The sequence below is a fragment of the Neoarius graeffei genome, chromosome 18 (assembly GCF_027579695.1).
Source record: "Neoarius graeffei isolate fNeoGra1 chromosome 18, fNeoGra1.pri, whole genome shotgun sequence".
Lineage (NCBI taxonomy): Eukaryota > Metazoa > Chordata > Actinopteri > Siluriformes > Ariidae > Neoarius > Neoarius graeffei.
The window spans coordinates 57169931-57194642 of record NC_083586.1 but is presented as its reverse complement, the minus strand read 5'-3'; the positions used below and the strand labels follow the sequence as shown (position 1 = coordinate 57194642).

General features: G+C 45.0%; 1 protein-coding gene across 1 annotated transcript in view; it reads right to left on the bottom strand.

Annotated features, from left to right (window-relative positions):
- The window catches only part of spred2a (sprouty related EVH1 domain containing 2a), a 58765-nt gene extending 50365 nt beyond the window's left edge, over window positions 1-8400 (bottom strand). The window contains exon 1 of the mRNA XM_060899067.1: window positions 7890-8400. Within this exon, the coding sequence (XP_060755050.1) occupies window positions 7890-7915 (26 nt within the window). The 5' untranslated portion in view covers window positions 7916-8400. The remainder of the gene's footprint in view (window positions 1-7889) is intronic.
- Between the last annotated feature and the right edge of the window lie 16312 nt (window positions 8401-24712).

The window sequence follows — 24712 nt, the reverse complement described above, 5'->3', positions numbered from 1 at the left end:
AAACCAGCTCTTCCGTTATTGCGGTTTCTTCCACATTTTCTTGATGCTGTGTTCTAGAAACGGCACTAAAACTTCGCTTCGAAGCCACAAAATGTAACTTTGATGGAAAAAAATACATAATAAATTGCTTACCTCTCTTCACGTTGAAAGGAGGAAAGTTTCGCTTGTTCTGACATGGCGAATTATTAACACGAGGAAATACTCATAATTCGCAACTAAAAAGACCGCAGCTACACTGGCAGCTTGACCATGCTTTCTAGTGCGATCGTGTTGCGCTTGCGCAGAACTGTTTCAGTCCTGCGCGCCTTGGCTCGTGCACCTGAAGGCGCGCCTTGGGCTGCGCATGCGCCTACCGAGCTCCGGCACGCACGCTGTTAACAAAGAACACCTGTCTTTAATCAATGAACTGTGTTTGGACTATATAAGGACTGCACCCATGCAAGGACGATGCGAAGTATTACGCCGCGTCTAATGTGCCTTACTGAGCCTTGTTTCCTGGCCCTGTTCTTGTTGACCTCCTGGTTTTTCGACTCCTGTTTCTCGTCCCTTGAGCTTATATAGTTTTGCCTCTGATATTCTGTCCGCGCCTCGATTGACCTCCTGCCTGTTTCCTCGATTACAACTTTGCCTGCTGTTTCAGACTGTTTGCCTGTTGCATGCGTTTTACGCACTTTATGTTCATATCGCACTGTGCATTATTTAACATATCTGCACTTAGATCCGCCTCTCCCGCACACACTCTGACAAACTGGGTTTTTGCGCCCAAACCACAGGAAGTCCATACAAGGTTATAGAAACCCTAATGAGGCTGAGGTGACAATCTAGTTTAAAAAAATGTTTTTTAGAAAAATTACAGTGGGCGCTTTTCTAATATTCTTATGTGGCTATTGAAAAAAATGTATGGTCCGACAAAGGGGGGTCACGGGCACCCCAGGACACCCCCCCCAGCTACGCCCCTGAGGACTGCAGTTGTCATGAACAGTTTTGCACTCAAGTTTCCATCAATGAGGAGTTTATAACATCAACGAAACTGACTTCATGTTAAAACTGTTAATGTTATCGTCATGTTGTCTGTTGTTGCCCAAACGAGGATGGGTTCCCTTTTGAGTCTGGTTCCTCTCGAGGTTTCTTCCTCGTGTCGTCTGAGGGAGTTTTTCCTTGCCACCATCACCACAGGCTTGCTCATTGGGGATAGATTAGGGATAAAATTAGCTCATGTTTAAGTCATTAAAATTCTGTAAAGCTGCTTTGCGACAATGTTTATTGTTAAAAGCGCTACAGAAATAAACTTGCCTTGACCCTTTTCCAAATAAATTAAGTCATATATATGTTATTTACCAGCTGGGAGGTCCGTATCGTGAAATACCATGACCGAGGTCTTGAAAGTACTGAGCGAGGCTCTCTGGGCCGAGGTCAGTATTCAAGGCCGAGGTCACAGTATTTCACCATACGGACCGACCTTAAGCTGGTAAATAATATATTTATTTTTTTCTTTACCAAATTCTAACAGAAAACGAGAGCGCCTGAAAGGGAAAACCGAGCCAAGCTGAGCCGCCATTTTGAATCCTCATTCACGGCTGTAATGCAAATGGCTTCCTCCTCGGTATACAAGTGCACTTCCATGGCAGGAAAAAAAACTACATTTTGCTGCCTATGTAGTCCCCTATTTATAGAAAATTGAGTCATTCAGGATTCAGCCATGTTTTTGCTCGGCGTTAGCAAGTTAGAGGTTTTTAGCTTTCTCCTGAAATGTTTTCTTTTATTTCTTCTTCCTCAGGGTAGTAAAACTCACTTTCGCTGTGAAGACTGTCGTTATCGCTATCCATGCTGTAAAATTAATGCTATTTTGAATCCTCATTCATGGCCGTAATGAGCAATTCCAGCGTTATGGACGTGACACTTGAACTCAAAATGGCAACAAATGACCCAGTGCATGTTTTATTGTCTCCCAGTATTTAAACAGGTGTTGCATATTTTAAGGCTGTACCATACTGGAGAAGTGATAGAACAAGAACAATTCACATAGTACATCTAGGGCATGCCAGAAAACGCCAATAAAAGATGCGTTATGGATGTGACAGAAAAAGTATCACTTTTCTTGGGTGACTGTACATTTTTATCAAACTCTGTGAAATTGTAAACCTAATGTCGAAATGGAGATATCCATTTGATAGAGGGGTCCAAGGTGAATATTAAATAATCTTTGTTTAAAATATTTTGTATTTCATGCAGAGTTTCGGAAGGAAAAGTCAGCGTTATGGATGTGACGAAATTCCGTTATGGATGTGACGCGTCTGAAATAGACATGGCATACGTTTAGAAAATCAGCAATTTAACCACCATAACCCTTTGAAAAACTCTCTAAATATCAGCTAAAACTATCAAAGTTCTTAAATAATATTTAAGATGGCTATTGTTTTGCTGTTTTGTGGATTTTAGCATACATTTCTGTGGCTTGTGGCAATAATATAGAATTGTACATGATCAAAGTTGATTTTAGCTTGGGTTTTACATTATAAGAAAGAAAGACTGACATATTAAGGCGAAGGGAACAATTCTTGTGACAAATTGGTTCAACTTATTCACATCTGTAAAATACAGGCCTAGGCGATATCTCTGGGAGTGGTTTTGATGTATTACATGTTGCTTTATTCTTGCATGGTGAGGTTGACATTTACATGGAATTGCCCTAATGCAAATTGCTTCCTCCTCGGTATACAAGTGCACTTCCATGGCAGGAAAAAAACTACATTTTGCCGCCTATGTAGTCCCCTATTTATACAAAATTGAGTCATTCAGGATTCAGCCATGTTTTTGCTCGGTGTTAGCAAGTTAGAGGTTTTTAGCTTTCTCCTGAAATGTTTTCTTTTATTTCTTCTTCCTCAGGGTAGTAAAACTCGCTTTCGCTGTGAACACTGTCGTTATCACTATCCATGATGTAAAATTAATGCAATTATACTGAGAAATGCTGGCAAAAATTTATAAGCTTTTTGATAAAAATCTTATAAATAAATCTTGTAAAAAAAGATAAATGTTGACAAAAAATGCTACTGTTTGTTGTTGTTGTGAACGAGCGAGTTGCCAGAGGTCCGTAACCGGGGTCCGTACTGTAGGATACGGACCCGCTCGCCAGCCAATCAGAGCGCAGGATTTAATGGAAACCGGACCGCGAAAAAACCAAATATATATATTTTAATCAACATGAATCCTGTTTACTGCTAACAAGACACGTCCCTGGTCTATAAAGCATTTCAATTTAGTTGGATGAACACAGAGGCTCCGACTTGGGAAATTGCAAAGAGGAAGATTCTCCATCTCTGCGAGTAGCTCAGAGGGAGACAAGTTTGAGCGCCGTAGGCACGAAGGTGAGTTTTATATATATGTACGTGTGTGTGTGTATAATGATGTGTGTATAATATATATATATCTATAGACCCTTCCCACTGACGTCACCGGAAACCGGAAGTAAACAGACCCTACGCCATATTGGAAGACCAACAAACTCGTGATCAGGGGGAAATAACGGCAGCGCGCGGAATTTAAACCCACGAGGCACTTGATTCATCATAAACCTACAATGGTAAACTTTTGTGCTGTGTTAGGGTGTTCCAACAAAGCTGATGGGAAAGGTGAAAAGAAGTCGTTCTTCAGAATACCAGCTGTGATTGAGACACAAGGGGAGCAAACTAAGGAGCTTTCTGCCAGGAGACAGAGAATAAGTGCATTACTGAGTGTCTGTGAGCAAAGGAGAGCCTGAACGTTGCAACCTCCCTATTGGCTGTTTATTGGCTGTTTGTAAAAATGTATCAATTGTTGCCCTTCATCGCGGACTCGAGAGACGAGACCTGACGAGTTAGTTCGTTGGTGGCAGAACAAAATGTCTGGACACAAATCGGGTTTTCAGAAAAGGAAAGAAAATAAACGCAGGGTCAAAAATACAAAAAAGGAGGCAGAAAATGCAAAACGAGTTTTAAGGTAGGACAAATGGTTACTTTTCTGAGGCAGCCCGCCGTGGCTGCCTGCAGCCTTATTTATTATAGCCCATTTAGTTAAAATAGTTGATCTAAAATGTTTATAGTTATAGTTATGTGATGGTTGTCCTCAGTGTTCGAACTATGCCGATATTTTCGGGGGGTCCCTTTTTTTCCCTGGGGGGTGCTTGCGCTTGTCTTGGAGCGCGGATCTCCAAACACGAGAAGCCTATCTTACGCACATATCACGCGGACGCCACACCTCCACACACGCATCGCGTCTGAAGTCATAACTCATCAGGGGAAATCGTGTCCGCATTGGCATGTTCAAAAAACAACCTCGCGTCAACAATGATACCACACGCAAGAAAAAAAACAGTCAGGCTACTCAACAACCAACCTGGCAGCAGCAGTCGTTGTCATATCGGTTTATTTTATCTTTGATGTAAACACAACACTTCGGATATGCAAATGCTTCCCGTTACACACGATTGCTATGTCAATAAACATCATTTTGCCAATATTTTAGAGACCCCCCCCCAACATTTCCCAAATCATGTTTTCAAGGGATCTCATGTCTGTTTCAGGGGATCTCGGATCCCCCAAGTACCCCCGTAGTTTTTTTTTGGGGGGGGGGGGGGGGGTTGCGCAATGTTGCACCCGGGTCCAGATTAGGGCAGAACCGGCCCTGGCTACATTTCAGGTGTAGTTTGTTTTATGTATGTATGTACTTGCATAGATGTGTACTTGGTCTTCCAATATGGCGACTACCGAAATCTCGCGGCGCGGTGACGTCATGCGGGATCCCTCTATATATATGAATAATTCACCACGTTTCGTGTCAATTAAATCTTATTAATAGTAACGGATCTAGATAAATCCAGTGACTATAAACCAAAATTCAATATGCCTAAAGTCAATGTTAATGTAAATAATGACTATTATAAATTGCCAATGGTAGACCCTCTGATGATCATGTTCTTCTAATAATATTCTATTTCTAAGTTAGTAAAAGTCAGACAAAAAAAGTCAGACAAGTTCGTTAGAATCTAACATCTGGTCTGGTGATCTAACCCTGTCAGATATAGGGTCGTCTTGCTGCCGTCCAGAATAGTCCGCCATTCGTCCCTGGCGACCATCGCGACAGGCGATCCGAACTTTATCTTGGTGATTTTCTGATATTTTTTCTTCATAGTTTGGCTTTCGCCATTTCCACCAACGGAACTTCGTTTCATTATCTTCATTCAAGAGAACATAAAGTTAAAGACGAGCAGGCGATAAATACAGATGAAATGCAGATGCGAAAAAACAAACAAAATGGTTGAGTGTCGCAGATTTTCTCATTCTCTCGCACGTATCATTAATAGCGCCATCTGTATGCTTTATCGGTAACTGCTAAGACATTGGGTGGGCTCAAGTGTGTACCCCGTGGCATACCGAATTCCGCTCGATTCATATGCGCGCTTGATCTGCGCGCGCATGCCTCCGGCATTCACTCCAATCCCCCCGTTACGTCGATCGGTGTACCAACCGGGGAATCGGCATATACCGCGGGGTACACACTCGAGTCCACCCATACAATATCAGACACATGAAAAGCAGAAAGTCAACTATTAATTTTCGTCAACATAAAAGTATCAAGGTCCGGGTTCGAGCCCCGTGGCCGGCGAGGGCCTTTCTGTGCGGAGTTTGCATGTTCTCGCCGTGTCCGCGTGGGTTTCCTCCGGGTGCTCTGGTTTCCCCCACAGTCCAAAGACATGCAGGTTAGGTTAACTGGTGACTCTAAGGCTACGTTTACATTAGACCGTATCTGTCCCGTTTTCTTCGCGGATGCACTGTCCGTTTACATTAAACCGCCTGGAAACGCCGGGAAACGGGAATCCGCCAGCGTCCACGTATTCAATCCAGATCGTGTCTGGTCCGGTGCTGTGTAAACATTGAGAATACGCGGATACGCTGTGCTGAGCTCTAGCTGGCGTCTCATTGGACAACGTCACTGTGACATCCACCTTCCTGATTCGCTGGCGTTGGTCATGTGACGCGACTGCTGAAAAACGGCGCGGACTTCCGCCTTGTATCACCTTTCATTAAAGAGTATAAAAGTATGAAAATACTGCAAATACTGATGCAAATACTGCCCATTGTGTAGTTATGATTGTCTTTAGGCTTGCCATCCTTCCACTTGCAAGTGGTAAGTGATATGCGAAGGGATCACACGCGCAGCGGCTCAGTCCCGAATCACAGCTTGTTCACTTCACTCGCGCGCTCTGTGAGCTGCGCAGGGCCGGAGTGCGCACCCTCCAGAGGGCACTCGCTGTTCAGGGCGGAGTGATTTGGAGCCCAGGATGCCTGCGGAGCCGAGCGTATCCGTGTATTGGTGTTGCTGTGTGCACGCAAATCGTGTATTGGTCTTGCTGTGTGCACACTAATCGTTTTAAAAACGTTAATCTGATGATCCGCTGATACGGTCTAATGTAAACATGGGCTAAATTGACCGTAGGTGTGAATGTGAGTGTGAATGGTTGTCTGTGTCTATGTGTCAGCCCTGCGATGACCTGGCGACTTGTCCAGGGTGTACCCCGCCTTTCGCCCGTAGTCAGCTGGGATAGGCTCCAGCTTGCCTGCGACCCTGTAGAACAGCATAAAGCGGCTAGAGATAATGAGATGAGATGAGATGTGTAGTAAGGGTGGGTGGGAGATTTTTATGTTGTCAGTGGGAGGTCGGGAGGATTTTCTAAATGTATACATGCACTCAATAACCTGATTATTATATATTTAGTACAATACACAGGTGATTATAGAAAAATCGTGCATGCTGATCGGTCGAGAAATTTGTACCATTTCTCAATCACCTCGAACAACTTGGCAAAATGGCGGCCGATCACGTCGTCTAAAGATGCTATGAAGTTTGGTCTGAAACTATTCAAAGGTAAGGCGGAGTTGGGATTTATTTTATCGATTTCAAAACAACGTATTTTATGTGACTCGGCGTAGATGTCCAGGATGCTGTACGAGTGGTGCAAAAAGCTCTGAAAAAAATCTGCATTTTTTCTGAGTTTCTGGGGAAACTTTAATGAATCATATCGGAACCATGTTTGCTGTAGCCTGATGATTACATGGTTTCGGTATTAGAAACTACTCAGTAAGGATGACACCCGGAAACACTGTTCTGTTCTTTTCTTCTCTGAACTTGTAGATGAGTAGCTGTATCTGGCTAACCTCACACTTCCGGTATTATGTTTGATCTGTGAGGTGAGGTAAGGTGAGGTGAGGTGAGGTAGTGTCAGATGATCTGGGGTTATGGTGGTGTTTTGATTTGGTGTTGTGTGATGATGCAGGTTAGAGGTCGAGTTGAGCTGAGCTCCGCCTACAGCCTGGGAGTTTTTTATGAATGAAGCGTGATATGCAAATGAGAGAGAGAGAGAGAGAGAGGGAACATGGCGGACTCAGCGGCCCACACACACACACACACACACACACAGATGAAGAAGAAATGCACCAAAGGCTCGCGCGCACCTCCGGTTAAACACCACGTGTTTACAAAGAACCATCCCAGTCACAGGAGAATCTTCTGTTTGCAAAACATTTCCGCTTCAGCCCCCCCACTGCCCCCCCCCCCGTGCCCCCCCTCTTTCTGCTTTGCTCGCGCGGAGGAACCAGGGGTAAAAACAGAGGGCCCTACTCGGGCCGTCTCTCTCTCTCTCTCTCTCTCTCTCTCTTTCTGTTTTGAGGATCATTGGTGTATGCATTTAAAAAAAAATAATAATAATAATAATAATAAGTGCATCATATGTGTGCGCGCGCCTCAGATTTGACAAAATCTTAACAATCAGGCATTCAGAAATCAACGCACCAGGGCCAGGGGGGGCCCGGGGGGGGTAAGTGGGAGGGGTTGCAGGGTTAGTGTGGGGTACTTACTCGTCTGGCTGTGATTCCTCGGTCATTTTATCTCCCTCGTTTCACCTACAATAATAACATCCCAGAGCGCGCGCGCACCAGCGTCCAGGCTCCATTTTGTCTCCCACCGATCCGGTCGGTGTCTCGGTGTCCCCTCCACACCCCCCAGTTTTCTTTCTTCTAGCTATATACCTTTTTTTTTTTTTTTTTTTTAAAGCGCGTCTTTCTTTTTTGTTTGTTTGTTTGTTTGTTTGTTTGTTTTTCGTCTTGCACTTTAAGCAGTGTGCGCGCGTGCGCCACCCTTTATATATTCTATAGAATCCAGCCCGACGGTCTCGCGGACGTTGGAATCTTCGGTCTGTGAGCGTGAGGAGCGCGCGCGCGACGACGACAACGCCGCGACTGCAGTCGCGAGCTGCTCTTGGTGAGGAGGAGGAAGAGGAGGAGGAAGAGGAGGACGGCCCTGCGCGAGCCCCATCGCCGCGCCGCGTTCACTCCATGTTGGATTGTAGAGTCGGCAGAAGACTGAGAGAGAGAGAGAGAGAGAGAGGGAGGGAGGGAGGGAGGGGGTGGAGGTGAGTGGGGGGGCGGCGGAAGTAATGACGTCAGAACCGAAGGACCGACTGTTTCGGACTTGTTCTCCCTAAGCACAGACAGATAGATCAAGAATCAATTCAGTGAGCCGATTCTTTCCAGCACGCTTATTTTGATTTGTTCGATTCCCCTCTGAGGGAAAAAAAAAAAAAAAGGTTCTTTGGATGGTTCTGGCTTTCTACTAGGAACCTTTGGAACTGGTTCCACAAAGTACAAACTCAGGAACGGTTTAGTCCACTACATGAAACACCATATATTATATTATATTATATTATATTATATTATATTATATTCAGGGACTGATTAGTAAATCGTGAGCAGGAACATTACTCCATGACTTATTCAGGTGACATTAGGCAATACCTAATAACCGTGTCCCCCCCCCCCCCCCCCCCCAATCTGTCACTCTGAGTTACATGTCGGTCTTGGGATCGAGATTCCAGCAGCAGCATTACAGATAAACAGAGAAAAGAAATAGAGGAAAACTTCTAGATAAATTAAAATAAATTAAGTATTTACATATACAAATGTGGGGCGGCACGGTGGTGTAGTGGTTAGCGCTGTCGCCTCACAGCAAGAAGGTCCGGGTTCGAGCCCCGTGGCCGGTGAGGACCTTTCTGTGTGGAGTTTGCATGTTCTCCTCGTGTCCGCGTGGGTTTTCTCCGGGTGCTCCGGTTTCCTCCACAGTCCAAAGACATGCAGGTTAGGTTAACTGGTGACTCTAAATTGACCGTAGGTGTGAATGTGAGTGTGAATGGTTGTCTGTGTCTATGTGTCAGCCCTGTGATGACCTGGCGACTTGTCCAGGGTGTACCCCGCCTTTCGCCCGTAGTCAGCTGGGATAGGCTCCAGCTTGTCTGCGACCCTGTAAAGTGGCTAGAGATAATGAGATGAGACATATACAAATGTAAAAAGAATAAGATATGGGGAAGAGAGGAAGGGGGGAGGAGGAAAAAAAAAGGGGGCGGCAAGAGAGATATTGCACTTTATATTGCACATTATATTGCACATTGTAGGGCGGCACAGTGATGTAGTGGTTAGCGCTGTCACCTCACAGCAAGAAGGTCCGGGTTCGAGCCCCGTGGCCGGCGAGGGCCTTTCTGTGCGGAGTTTGCATGTTCTCCCCGTGTCCGCGTGGGTTTCCTCCGGGTGCTCCGGTTTCCCCCACAGTCCAAAGACATGCAGGTTAGGTTAACTGGTGACTCTAAATTGACCGTAGGTGTGAATGTGAGTGTGAATGGTTGTCTGTGTCTATGTGTCAGCCCTGTGATGACCTGGTGACTCGTCCAGGGTGTACCCCGGCTTTCGCCCGTAGTCAGCTGGGATAGGCTCCAGCTTGCCTGTGACCCTGTAGAACAGGATAAAGCGGCTAGAGATAATGAGATGAGATGAGATTGCACATTGTCCGGTATTGCTTATTGTTATGCTAGGCTACTGCTCCTTCCCGTCCTCTGTCCTCCGGTTACCCCTCCTCCCCCCCAGAGAGGAGTTGTACAGTCTGATGGCATGAGGGACAAAGGAGTTTTTGAGTCTGTTCGTCCTGCACTTGGGAAGGAGCATTCTGTCACTGAACAGGCTCCTCTGGTTGCTGATGACGGTGTGCAGAGGGTGACTGGCACCGCCATGATGTTCAATAGTTTGTCCATAGACCTCTTCTCTGCCACCATCACCAGAGAGTCCAGCTTCATGCCGACCACAGAGCCGGCCTGTCTGATCAGTTTGTCCAGCCTGGATGTGTCCTTCTTGGATGTGCTGCCCCCCCGGCACACCACGGTGTAAAACAGGACACTGGTGACCACCAATCTGGTAGAACATCCACAGGAGTTTCCTGCAGATATTAAAGGACCGCAGCCTCCTAAGGAAGTATAGCCTGCTCTGTCCCTTCCTGTATAAGTGTTTGGTGTTGCAAGTCCAGTCCAGCTTGCTGTCCAGCCACAGCCCGAGGTACTTGTAGGAATCCACAGCCTCCACCTCAACTCCCTTGATCAGAACTGGTCGTGACCTTGGTCTGGACCTCCCAAAGTCAATGACCAGCTCCTTGGTCTTTGAGATGTTGAACTGCAGATGGTTCCTATTGCACCACACAACAAAGTCCCTCACCAGGCTCCTATACTCCTCCTCTCTGTCATCACTGATACACCCAACGATGGCTGTGTCATCGGCAAACTTCTGAATGTGACACAGCTCCGAGTTGTAGCAGAAGTCCGCGGTGTACAGGGTGAAGAGAAGAGGGGCCAGCACCGTGCCCTGGGGTGCTCCGGTGCTGCTAACCACCGTGTCAGATGTGATGTCCTTCAGCCTGACATACTGCGGCCTGTCAGTGAGGTAGCTGGAGATCCAGGTGACCAGGCAGGGGTCCACTCGCATTCTGTTCAGTTTGTCCTGAAGCAATAGGGGCTGGATGGTGTTGAAGGCACTCGAGAAGTCCAAGAAGAGGATCCTCACTGTGCCATTTCCCTTATCCAGATGCGAGTGGGCTCAGTGTAGCAGGTAGAGGATGGCGTCTTCCACACCGACACCTGCCTGGTACGCAAACTGCAGAAAGTCCTGGGCATGTTGTACCTGGGGTCTGAGGAAGCTGAGGAAGAGCCGCTCCAATGTCTTCATCAGATGTGAAGTGAGTGCCACCGGTCGGAAGTCGTTCAGCTCGCTGGGCCAATTCTTTTTGGGAACTGGAATGATACATGATGTCTTCCAGAGGGTGGGCACTCTCCCCAGCTGCAGGCTGAGGTTGAAGATGCATTGGAGTGGTTCAGCAGCGCAGGTCATCAGTAGTCGGGGACACACCTTGTCCGGGCCTGCTGCTTTCCTGGGGTGAAGCTTCCTCAGTTGACCTCTGATCTGGTCTGCAGTAATGTATGGAGGAGTCTGTGTTGAGGTGGGGGAGGAGGGGGCTGCTGTGATGACTGGGGGGAGGTGTGTTGAGGGAAGAGGGAGAGATGGCTGCAGTGAGGGAGAGGGTGGGGGGGACATGGGCTGGTTGAACCGATTGAAGAAGTCATTCAACTCATTCGCCCTCTCCACTGTCCCCTCAACGACTCTGGTCTTTGTATTGTGGCCTGTGATGGTTTTCACACCTTCCCAGACCTCCCTCATGCTGTTCTCCTTCAGCTTCTGCTCCACCTTTCTCCTGTAGCTGTCCTTAGCTTCCCTCACACAGCGTTTTACCTCCAGCTGTGCTGCTTTCATCGCCTCCCTATCCCTGCTCCTGAAGGCAGCCTTCTTCCTGTTGAGGACAACTTTGACTTCCTGTGTTACCCATGGCTTGTTATTAGGGTAACACCGTACAGTCTAAGCGGGGGAGACCACGTCTGCACAAAAGTTGAGGTAATCCGTCAGACAGTGTGTCAGCCCCTCACAGTGTGGGCTAAGCAGCACATCCCAGTCCGTGATGTCATAGTAGTCCCTGAGGGCATCTTCCATTTCAGGGGACCACCTCCTGATGGAGCTAGCTGTTGCAGGCTGCCTTTGAATCAGGAGGGTGTACTTTGGCTGTAGAAGAACCAGGTTGTGGTCAGACTTCCCTAGTGGGGGGAGGGGTGTGGCTCTGTATGCATCCCTCACATTAGCATACAGCAAGTCAATTGTCCTGTTGTTCCTTGTTGGACAATCCACAGCCTGGTAAAAAGCAGCCAAAGTAGAGTCCAAAGTAGCATGATTAAAGTCCCCAGAAATGATCATAAATGCCTCAGGGTGCTGTGTCTGCAGCCTTGATGCTGACCTCTTCTGCTCTTCAGACCTGCTTGATCCATCCTGGTGCCCTGTGTCTGGTTGGAGTCTCATCGCTCCTGTGGAGGGCGGCCCCATGTGGACAGTCGGGGGTCGCGCCTGGAAGGCGCTCTGGAATCTTGCAGTGGTGCTTTTGTGGCTGGGGACTGCAGTTGACTTGCTGACTTTGGGACTGCGGTTGTCGCGAACAGTTTTGAGCTCGGGTTTCCGTCGGTTTATAGCATCAACGAAGCTGACTCTATGTTAGGACTGTTAATGTTAGTCATGTTGTCTGTTGTTGCCCGGATGGGGATGGGTTCCCTTTTGAGTCTGGTTCCTCTCGGGGTTTCTTCCTTGTGTCGTCTGAGGGAGTTTTTCCTTGCCACCGTCGCCATTGGCTTGCTCATTGGAGATAAAATCGGCTCATATTTTAAGTCATTCAAATTCTGTAAAGCTGCTTTGCGACAATGTTTATTGTTAAAAGTGCTATGCAAATAAACTTGACTTGACTTGACTTGACACATCCGCCATGAGTGATATCTGAGTTATTTACATGTAAAACACTGACAAATTAATTTCAGATTCTGTGAATTTATACACATTCTAATATGTTCCTCAGAGGAGAAGAGCTTGAGCTTGTTAATGAGTTTAAGTATTTGGGAGTAACCCTGGACTCCACATTAACCTTCAAAAATCATGTTAAAAGGGTGTCAAATAAAGTCAAATTCAACTTTCACAATTTCAGGCAAATTAGGCCATTCCTCAACATGAAAGCTGCGAAGATGTTTCTACATTCTATGATTTTCTCACATATTGAGTACTGCTTCATAAATTGGTCATTAACTAGTACAGCAACACTTAAACCAATAGAATTGCTTTTTAAAAAAGCTATAAAAATATTTGATAAGAAAGCATTATCATTTCATTATTGTGATATGTTTAAAAAACACAATCTTTTGAGTTTTGAGAATTTTAAGAATTATAAGCATACATGTTTTATATATAGAGCCTTATGTGGGCTTGCTCCACCTCCATTAAATGAATTTTTTAAAAGAGTTGATGGTGGCATTACAAGGGCTTCAAAAAAAAGATGACTGTATAATACCATTCAGACATACTAGTTTTGGGCAAACTGTACTATCTGTAAAGGGTTGCAAATTTTGGAACAGCTTACCACTTACATTAAGGGAGTACCCTACATACCACCAATTTAAAGTCCATGTCAAATTATGGCTGATGGTAAATCAGAATTGCACTCATTTTTAATATGTCATATATCTGATACAGGCGGCACGGTGGTGTCGTGGTTAGCGCTGTCGCCTCACAGCAAGAAGGTCCGGGTTCGAGCCCCGTGGCCGGCGAGGGCCTTTCTGTGCGGAGTTTGCATGTTGTCCGCGTGGGTTTCCTCCGGGTGCTCCGGTTTCCCCCACAGTCCAAAGACATGCAGGTTAGGTTAACTGGTGACTCTAAAGCTAGCTGCACACTACGCCGATCCACGCGGTACCGAACCGACCCATTTCAGAGCCGACTCCCGGCAGGGCACGCACATATCCCCGACTAACTCACGACTGAAAGAAAGCGGAGGTTAATATCTTGGGCCATTATTAAAAAATGTTCTGTTTCCGGTCCACCGGCCGGGTGAGTGCCGTTTGTGCGGGTGAAATTTTTTTAATGCCGGTTTTTCGACATTTTTTTCGGGTTCGTAAATCTAAAATCGAACTTGACATTTCCGCATTCCCAGGGCTTTCCACTAACGCTCATACTAGCCAGCCATGACAAATAAGTAGCCAGCCCGGGGGGGGGGTAAACACAAAATAAACTCCTGTGCTATAGGATTAAATGTATTTTCCACAGACCATTTATTTATTCACTTTACTCAAATACAAAGTAAAATGGAAGTAAATCTTCTTTCTTTTCTTGCGTATTGCATCATGAGGCGTTCCTGGCTTGTAAATCTCTTATTTTCGGTGCATGACACATTCACGCAACTGAGCATGCGCCGAGTGCGCGCGCACACCGCATGTCGGGGCGCGGATCTCCCTTGATCAACGGTTCAGTTTGACATTATTGTCAGTCCGTTCATTTTTCGAAAAGATAGAAGTCACATGATCACGAAATATCACGTGTTATATGTGAAAGATATGATTGGCTATTGCTAGCGACTCTCGCCGATCAGTCTGGCTCCCGATTAGTTTTTCGAATCAGCTGTGAGATGAGTCGGTACCATCGAAAACTAGTCTTTACGCCTGACTCGCGACTTCAGTTGGCTCGGTATGCTGAAAATCGGTGTAGTGTGTGGCTAGCTTAAATTGAGCGTAGGTGTGAATGTGAGTGTGAATGGTTGTCTGTGTCTATGTGTCAGCCCTGTGATGACCTGGCGACTTGTCCAGGGTGTACCCCGCCTTTCGCCCATAGTCAGCTGGGATAGGCTCCAGCTTGCCTGCGACCCTGTAGAACAGGATAAAGTGGCTAGAGATAATGAGATGAGATATATCTGATACAGGTTTTCTTCTTTCTTTTTAACAGTTGTTTTTGTCCTACTTTGTTTTATGTTGTGCATTGTGGTATTGTTATTTTTTTGGTCTTGTTTTTAGTAAATGTTTAGTTGTAATGTGTGTCTGTAGAAATTAGCAGTTATGCTAACTCCGGCGTCTTTACACTATGTATTTATACTAATGTTCATTAAGATGTAATGTCCCTATCAAATAAACCAATAAAATAAAAATAAAATAAATTGTTCGGTGTGACTTAACAACAAATCAGTCTGATCACTTAAGCCAGTATCTCACTGGGCTGTGACAGCTTACGACAAATTGCGAACATCATTCAAATGAGAGAGTTTCGAAAGTGTCTTGAAGCATTCGCGGGGCTTCTCAATTTCCTCACATGAGTTGCAAGCGTCGCTCCTTCGTCGCTGAAATTTTGAACATGTTCAAAAAATTTGTGCCGCAAAATTTCTCTCAAAATAGCCGCAAATGCGTCGCTGGTGTCGCAAAGCCGTCACGAACCCTTCTCAAGTCAGTTTCCGTGAGACAGGAAGTGCAAGTTGAGACAGGAAGTGTGAGTGTATCTCACTGGGCTGCGACAGCCTGCAACTAGTTGGAGATACAACAATTGCGGTAAAATATGCGAATATCAATTCAGTGTAATTCCAAGTGAAAATTGTCGCTAATTCACATATTTTATCGCAATTGTTGTGTCTCCAACTAGTCGCAGGCTGTCACAGCCCAGTGAGATACTACCCTTAGTTTAAATGTACACCCCTTATAGATGACTTGCAACCACGTGATCAAAATGTGCGAGAAAGAAAGAAAGCACAACTTTATTCATCACACACTTGTGAAATTCCTCTCTGCATTTAATGCATCTGATGCTGTGAACACACACATGCGCAATGAGCACACACACATACCCAGAGCAGTAGGCAGCTATGCTAACAGTGCCCGGGGAGCAGCTGGGAGTTAGGTGCCTCGCTCAAGGGCACTTCAGCCCATATTAACCTAACTGCATGTCTTTGGAGGAAAACCGGAGCACCCGACACAGACACGGGGAGAACATGCAAACTCCACACAGAAAGGCCCCCACCGGCTGCTGGGCTCGAACCCAGGACCTTCTTGCTGTGAGGCAACTGTGCTAACCACTTACACCACCGTACCACCCATGGCATGAGCGTCCGCCATGATGGTGGATACACAAAGCGACTAGGATGGTAGCCGCTGAAAGCGTGTCTGTACACAATGCTGAATTTTCTTTGTATTACCACGATTTGAACTGTCAAGCGAAGATTTGATACAAAGAGAAGATGTGTGGTTTTGACCCATATTATTTAAAAAAGTCAGACTTTTCTGAAGATAAGACGCTTCTACTGATCATCGAGTACCCAGATATCGTGTTCTACGGTATCTGATTTGGCTGCCGAAGAATCCTCGGACGAAACATAATGCATTTTCTGAGTGGGTGCCCAGTCTGGATTGTTTCTATCGTATAACTGTGCTGGCGCTCCTAGAAGCGAAATGGTAATATCCATCCATCCATCCATCCATCCATTATCTTTAACTGCTTATCCTGTACAAGGTCGCAGGCAAGCTGGAGTCTATCCCAGCTGACTATGTGCGAGAGGTGGGGTACACCCTGGACAAGTTGCCAGATCATCGTAGTGCTGACACATTGAGACAAACAACCATTCACACTCACATTCACACCTACGGTCAATTTAGAGCCACCAATTAGCTTAACCTGCATGTCTTTGGACTGTGAGGGAAAATGGAGCACCCGGAGGAAACCCACGCAGACACGGCGAGAACATGCAAAGTCAGCACAGAAAGGCCCCCATCAGCCGCTGGGCTCGAACCCAGGACCTTTTTGCTGTGAGGTGACAGTGCTAACCACGACACCATCGTACAACCCGTTCTCCTGTATGGAGAAGAAAACTCATTCCATTGCTACATCATCCTACAGAATTATGATGAACATCAAGCTCACAGACCGTGTCAGAAACACCAGGTTAGTATATGAGATGACCAACACATAGCGTCTCGTACATACATCTTGTAAGATCATGACAACTCTGGTTTCTGGGCCAAAGAAATCTTAAGAATGCCAGAGGAAGAACCAAGTACGAGGTACACCCTTTACTGCTTAGCAAGAGGAAACCCGGCTGATAAAGATTGTTATATTTCCCATATATCCGGAGGCTGCTGGGAGACCGTGACAACATACTACATCAAATGCTGGCGTAAAACTTGCTGAGGACAGAGTACGATGGAGAAGCTTTGTGGTCGCCTGCTCTGCAGCCGATCGATGATGATATCGGTAATCCATCCCTGGTCACAATGTAATCCATCCCCATTAAGACCCTATGGAAATCTATCTCATAACAGATTATCCAAGGTGGGTCTTGGGGGACGCTGAAGCCAATCCCAACAGCCGTTCACTCTCACATTAGAGTAGGAAGTTGACCACCTAATCTGCATGTCTTTGTACTGTTGGTGGAAACCAGAGGACAGGAAGTAAACTCATTCAGGTATGAGGTGAACATCTACACAGAAAGGCTCCAGTCAACCGCAAGATTCAAACCCAGAACTTTCATGTTGTGCAGTGACAGTGTGAAAGATCTACCCCAAACCACATCCAATTCCTTCAGTGATCTCACACAGAGGTGTTGATGTGGTTGAGGATGCAGTTTGATTCACAGAAATCTGTAAACATGTACAGTGGTGCTTGAAAGTTTGTGAACCCTTTAGAATTTTCTATATTTCTGCATAAATATGACCTAAAACATCATCAGATTTTCACACAAGTCCTAAAAGTAGATAAAGAGAACCCAGTTAAACAAATAAGACAAAAATATTATACTTGGTCATTTATTTATTGAGGAAAATGATCCATTATTACATATCTGTGAGTGGCAAAAGTATGTGAACCTCTAGGATTAGCAGTTAATTTGAAGGTGAAATTAGAGTCAGGTGTTTTCAATCAGTGGGATGACAATAAGGTGTGAGTGGGCACCCTGTTTTATTTAAAGAACAGGGATCTATCAAAGTCTGATCTTCACAACACATGTTTGTGGAAGTGTATCATGGCACGAACAAAGGAGATTTCTGAGGACCTCAAAAAAAGTGTTGTTGATGCTCATCAGGCTGGAAAAAGTTACAAAACCATCTATAAAGAGTTTGGACTCCACCAATCCACAGTCAGACAGATTGTGTACAAATGGAGGAAATTCAAGACCATTGTTATCCTCCCCAGGAGTGGTCGACCAACAAGGATCACTCCAAGAGCAAGGCGTGTAATAGTTGGCGAGGTTGCAAAGGACCCCAGGGTAACTTCTAAGCAACTGAAGGCCTCTCTCACATTGGCTAACATTAATATTCATGAGTCCACCATCAGGAGAACAGTGAACAACAATGGTGTGCATGGCAATGTTGCAAGGAGAAAGCCACTGCTGTCCAAAAAGAACATTGCTGCTGGTCTGCAGTTTGCTAAAAATCACATGGACAAGCCAGAAGGCTATTGGAAAAATGTTTTGTGGACAGATGAGACCAAAATAGAACTTTTTGGTTTAAATGAGAAGCGTTATGTTTGGAGAAAGGAAAACACTGCATTCCAGCATAAGAACCTTATCCTATCTGTGAAACATGGTGGTGGTAGTATCATGGCTTGGGCCTGTTTTGCTGCATCTGGGCCAGGACGGCTTGCCATCATTGATGGAACAATGAATTCTGAATTATACCAGCGAATTCTAAAGGAAAATATCAGGACATCTGTCCATGAACTGAATCTCAAGAGAAGGTGGGTCATGCAGCAAGACAACGACCCTAAGCACACAAGTCGTTCTACCAAAGAATGGTTAAAGAAGAATAAAGTTAATGTTTTGGAATGGCCAAGTCAAAGTCCTGACCTTAATCCAATCCAAATGTTGTGGAAGGACCTGAAGCGAGCAGTTCATGTGAGGAAACCCACCAACATCCCAGTGTTGAAGCAGTTCTGTACGGAGGAATGGGCTAAAATTCCTCCAAGCCGGTGTGCAGGACTGATCAACAGTTACCGCAAACGTTTAGTTGCAGTTATTGCTGCACAAGGGAGTCACACCAGATACCGAAAGCAAAGGTTCACAGACTTTTGCCACTCACAGATATGTAATATTGGATCAGTTTCCTCAATAAATAAATGACCAAGTATAATATTTTTGTCTCATTTGTTTAACTGGGTTCTCTTTATCTACTTTTAGGACTTGTGTGAAAATCTGATGATGTTTTAGGTCATATTTATGCAGAAATATAGAAAATTCTAAAGGGTTCACAAACTTTCAAACACCACTGTACTTATATGAGCTGATAGCCTAGTAGCAGAGTAGCCAATCAGAGCACACGATTGCTCATATCCAGTGAATGTGGATAGAATTTTTGCTATTGGCTGAGGTAGGCTCGCGTTACTTGTTAGCAACATTAGCTTTACCCTGTAGCTCCAGCACAAAAATAAAGAAGACACAAAACATGTCCTGATAGAAACAGGGGATATGTTGCGTAAACTTGTCATTATTTTTCCTTGTTTGATTGATACTAACATACTACGTATAACCGCATAATAACACAGTAAAACAGTGTGTGTTTATTTTCATTCGCAAGATGCTACGCCTGCATGTTTTTAGGCGTGAAAGAGGAATTTAAACTGCATTCATTCACAACAAATGACCTCACAGCATGAGAAAAAGATTTCTATTTATATTTTGACATACCCAGTGCAAAAGACTCACTACACAGTCACAGAAACAGGTTTACAGTTCTCATCTCATCTCATTATCTCTAGCCGCTTTATCCTTCTACAGGGTCGCAGGCAAGCTGGAGCCTATCCCAGCTGACTATGGGCGAAAGGCGGGGTACACCCTGGACAAGTCGCCAGGTCATCACAGGGCTGACACATAGACACAGACAACCATTCACACTCACATTCACACCTACGGTCAATTTAGAGCCACCAGTTAACCTAACCTGCATGTCTTTGGACTGTGGAGGAAACTGGAGCACCCGGAGGAAACCCACGGGGACACGGGGAGAACATGCAAACCCCACACAGAAAGGCCCTCGCCGGCCCCGGGGCTCGAACCCGGACCTTCTTGCTGTGAGGCGACAGCGCTAACCACTACACCACCGTGCCGTCTTGTTAACACTTTCACATTCAATTTACGTTGTCATTTTTTTACAGCTGAATTGTCCGTTTACACTAAAGCTACACACATACATCCTTGTTATTATATATTTTATATCACAAATCCATTAATTGCTGTTATTTTTTCAAAGATAAAATAATAATCTAAAGAATAGAGCAGTCAGCAGGGTTCATGTGAAATAAAACCTTGTCATCTTCTGCCACCTAGTGGTCATGTTACATAAATACTTATTGCTAACTTCATGAAGGGTTTAGTAAAGGGGGGAGAAATCATAAACAACAACAACAACAACAACAACAGTTTTATTTTGCACAATAGAAATAGGTTTGCAATAGACATATAAAAACATACAATGATTATGAAAAAGAAAAAGAAAGAAAAAATGTTGTTTTGAACTTTTGTGCCTAGGAGCTAAGTGAACAGGGCTGACACATAGACACAGACAACCATGTGCACCGTGTCCCCGTGGGTTTCCTCCGGGTGCTCCAGTTTCCTCCACAGTCCAAAGACATGTAGGTTAGGTTAACTGGTGGCTCTAAATTGACCGTAGGTGTGAAAGTCGTCTAGTGAACCCCGAGTTAATTTTTCTCATCTCATCTCATCTCATTATCTCTAGTCGCTTTATCCTGTTCTACAGGGTTGCAGGCAAGCTGGAGCCTATCCCAGCTGACTACGGGCGAAAGGCGGGGTACACCCTGGACAAGTCGCCAGGTCATCACAGGGCTGACACATAGACAACCATTCACAGTCAATTTAGAGTCACCAGTTAACCTAACCTGCATGTCTTTGGACTGTGGAGGAAACCAGAGCACCCGGAGGAAACCCATGCGGACAACATGCAAACCCCACACAGAAAGGCCCTCGCCGGCCACGGGGCTCGAACCCGGACCTTCTTGCTGTGAGGCGACAGCGCTAACCACTACACCACCGTGCCGCCTAGTTAATTTTTGTTTACAAAGTTAATTGGTATATGGTGAAAAGGAAACTATATGATTTTAACAAAAGACTGAATTTTAAATTTTTGCAAAGTTCATTTTGAGTAATTAGGATTTAGTTTTTAATAAACAACCTGTATATTAAAGCTAGACGGCCTTTCGATTTCATAAAATCGGTGAAATTTACAGCGCCCTCCACAATTATTGGCACCCTCGTTAAGATATGTTCTTAGGCTTCTAATAAATTCATTTAAAAATGTATATATAGGACAACAATGCAAAAAAAGAGAAAAATCCAACCTTTAATTCAAGTGCATTTATTCAGTGGGGAAAAAAAGCCCACATTAAGAAATAATTCTTTTACATGAAATCATGTGTGCTACAATTATTGGCACCCCTGATGTTAATACTTTGTACAACTCCTTTTTGCCAACAAGACAGCACTTAATGGGGTGGCACGGTGGTGTAGTAGTTAGCACTGTCGCCTCACAGCAAGAAGATCCGGGTTCGAGCCCCGTGGCTGACGAGGGCCTTTCTGTGTGGAGTTTGCATGTTCTCTCCGCCAAGTTTATTTGTATAGCGCTTTTAACAATAAACATTGTCGCAAAGCAGCTTTACAGAATTTGAACGACTTAAAACATGAGCTAATTTTGTCCCTAATCTATCCCCAATGAGCAAGCCTGTGGCGACGGTGGCAAGGAAAATCTCCCTCAGACGACATGAGGAAGAAACCTCGAGAGGAACCAGACTCAAAAGGGAACCCATCCTCATTTGGGCAACAACAGACAACATGACTATAACATTAACAGTTTTAACATGAAGACAGTTTTGTTGATGTTATAAACTCTTCACTGATGGAAACTTGAGTGCAAAACTGTTCATGACAACTGCAGTCCTAAAGTTAGCAAGTCAACTATAGTCCTCAGCCATAAAAGCATAAGAGTCCAGAGCGTCCTCCAGGTGTAACCCTCAACTGTCCTCATGGGGCCGTCCTCCACAGGAGCGATGTGATAAAACTCCAACCAGACACAGGGCACCAGGATGGATCAGGCAGGTCTGAGGGGCAGAAGAGGCCAGCATCTCAATCCCAGGACCAACATGTAACCCCATGTCCGCATGGGTTTCCTCTGGGTGCTCCGGTTTCCCCCACAGTCCAAAGACATGCAGGTTAGGTTAACTGGTGACTCTAAATTGAGCGTAGGTGTGAATGTGAGTGTGAATGGTTGTCTGTGTCTATGTGTCAGCCCTGTGATGACCTGGCGACTTGTCCAGGGTGTACCCCGCCTCTCGCCCGGAGTCAGCTGGGATAGGCTCCAGCTTGCCTGCGACCCTGTAGAAGGATAAAGCGGCTAGAGATAACGAAATGAGATGAGACAGCACTTAATCTTCTCCTATAACATTTCACAAGATGGGAGAATACAGAGAGAGGGATATTCAACCATTCCTCTTTGCACAATCTCTCTAAATCATCCAGAGTCCTGGGTCCTCTCCTATGCACTCTCCTCTTCAGCTCACCCCACAGGTTTTCAATTGGGTTGAGGTCTGGGGACTGAGATGGCCATGGGAGGAGCTTGATTTTGTGTCTGGTGAACCATTTTTGTGTAGATTTGGCCACATGTTTAGGGTCATTATCTTGCTGAAAGACCCAGTGACGACCCATCTTTAGCTTTTGGGCAGAGGCCACCAGATTTTGATTTAAAATGTCCTGGTATTTCAAAGCGTTCATGATGCCATGCACCCTAACAAGGTTCCCGGGGCCTTTGGAAGAGAAACAGCATCACCGATCTTCCCCCATACTTCACAGTGGGCATGAGGTGCTTTTCCGCATACTCATCTTTTGTGATGTATTAGAGTGTTTGTTGCCAAAAAGCTCCATCTTGGTCTCATCTGACCAAAGCACACAGTCCCAGTTGAAGTCCCAGTACCGCTTAGCAAACTCCAGACATTTACATTTATGCTTGTAAGTGAGAAAAGGCTTTTTCCGTGCATGCCTCCCAAACAGCTTGTTGGCATGTAGATAGCGCCTGATGGTTGTTATGGAGACTTTGTGACCCCAAGATGCTACTCTTTGATGCAATTCTCTAACAGTGAGCTTTGGAGAACTTTTTACTTCTCTTACCATCCTCCTCACTGTGCGTGGTGGCAAGATAAACTTGCATCCTCGTCCAGGCTTGTTTGCCACTGTTCCAATTGTTTTAAACTTCTTGACGATTCCTCTGACTGTAGATATGGGCCAGTGTAGGCGAGTGGCTATTTTCTTGTAGCCGTTGCCTGACTTATGAAGGTCAACACACATCTGCCTTACTCGAATGGTGTGTTCTCTTGTCTTTCCCATGTTGAAGAGTGGATAAGAGAAATAGGCCTCTGTGTCACATCATATTTATACCCCAGGGAAACAGGATGTGATGAATTACTAATTAAAGGTTCCTAGATACTCTGATCAACTTTATAAACTACAGTAGAAATGACAGAAATGCTTCAATTACATTTATTTTCTAGGAATTGTTATGGGTGCAAATAATTGTGGAACAGGTGATTTTCTCATCTCATCTCATTATCTCTAGCCGCTTTATCCTGTTCTACAGGGTCGCAGGCAAGCTGGAAAGGCGGGTTACACCCTGGACAAGTCGCCAGGTCATCACAGGGCTGACACATAGACACAGACAACCATTCACACTCACATTCACACCTACGCTCAATTTAGAGTCACCAGTTAACCTAACCTGCATGTCTTTGGACTGTGGGGGAAACCGGAGCACCCGGAGGAAACCCACGTGGACACGGGGAGAACATGCAAACTCCACACAGAAAGGCCCTCGCCGGCCACGGGGCTCGAACCCGGACCTTCTTGCTGTGAGGCAACAGCGCTAACCGCTACACCACCGTGCCGCCCACAGGTGATTTTTATGAAAAATAATTATTTCTTAGTCAGGGATCTTTTTTTTTAAATCCACTTGAGTTAAGGGTTACGTTTTTCTACAATTTTCAGTGTGAGATTATACTTCTGCAATAAAAACTGAATTTATTTTAAGGCTTTTAACACATCTTAACCAGGGGTGCCAATAATTGTGTAGGGCACTGTAGTTCCGTCTGAAATGTGGTCATTGTGATATATGTTTATTTCTGTAATATCTCACAAAATATCAGGCCATTCTGTGGCTGGGAAGTTATTTAATTTGAAGGGATTAAAACAAATAATGTACACGAAATCGCTCGCTTCACGCAGTCAAGCAGACAGAGGAAGTCTGTGTGCGCATGCGCAGGTTTATCTTTGAGCGTGCACTGACAGTTCCATCATTCTGTCGCTAAACGAACAGCTGATCACACCAAGGTGCTCGCTGAGCGCCGATATTTATTAGTTTGATATTTCCTGCGTTTCCTTTCCTTTGTATATAACATAACGTCTTTTCTTCTCGCTTCTCGCTTTCCGTTACTGTAGTCGGTCTTTCACATTTCATTCGCACACTCACGTCCTCTATTTTTCTCTCCTGTTTCAAATTTGTATCCCACAATGCCTTGCGTGAACGGGGAAAGCCCACCACGGGATGTGATGCATGACGTAGTATCTTGTATTGGGTCATGGTGAAGCAGGAAAAAATAGCGGAGAATTTAGGGCCATGTGGAGATAAATTCATTAATTGTTCTATTTTTTTTTAAAAAATCTAATAAAATTGGAAGTCTGTGATTCGGATTCAGTAGCTTTCGGTCCATTAAACAAAAATAATCAAGTGTTGGGAAAATTGTTTTTATGACCTACACTTGAAAAAATCTGAAAGGCCGTTTACCCTTAATGTTTGTCGTGTTTATAATTAACATTTGATTTTAAAAAGCATCCAAGATTTATTTTGTATTGAAATTGTGACATGTTGGTGTGTTGTTACTTTGGTTAAGAGTTTCCTACGTTACCCACAATGCCATACGTAACTCAGTATCGTATA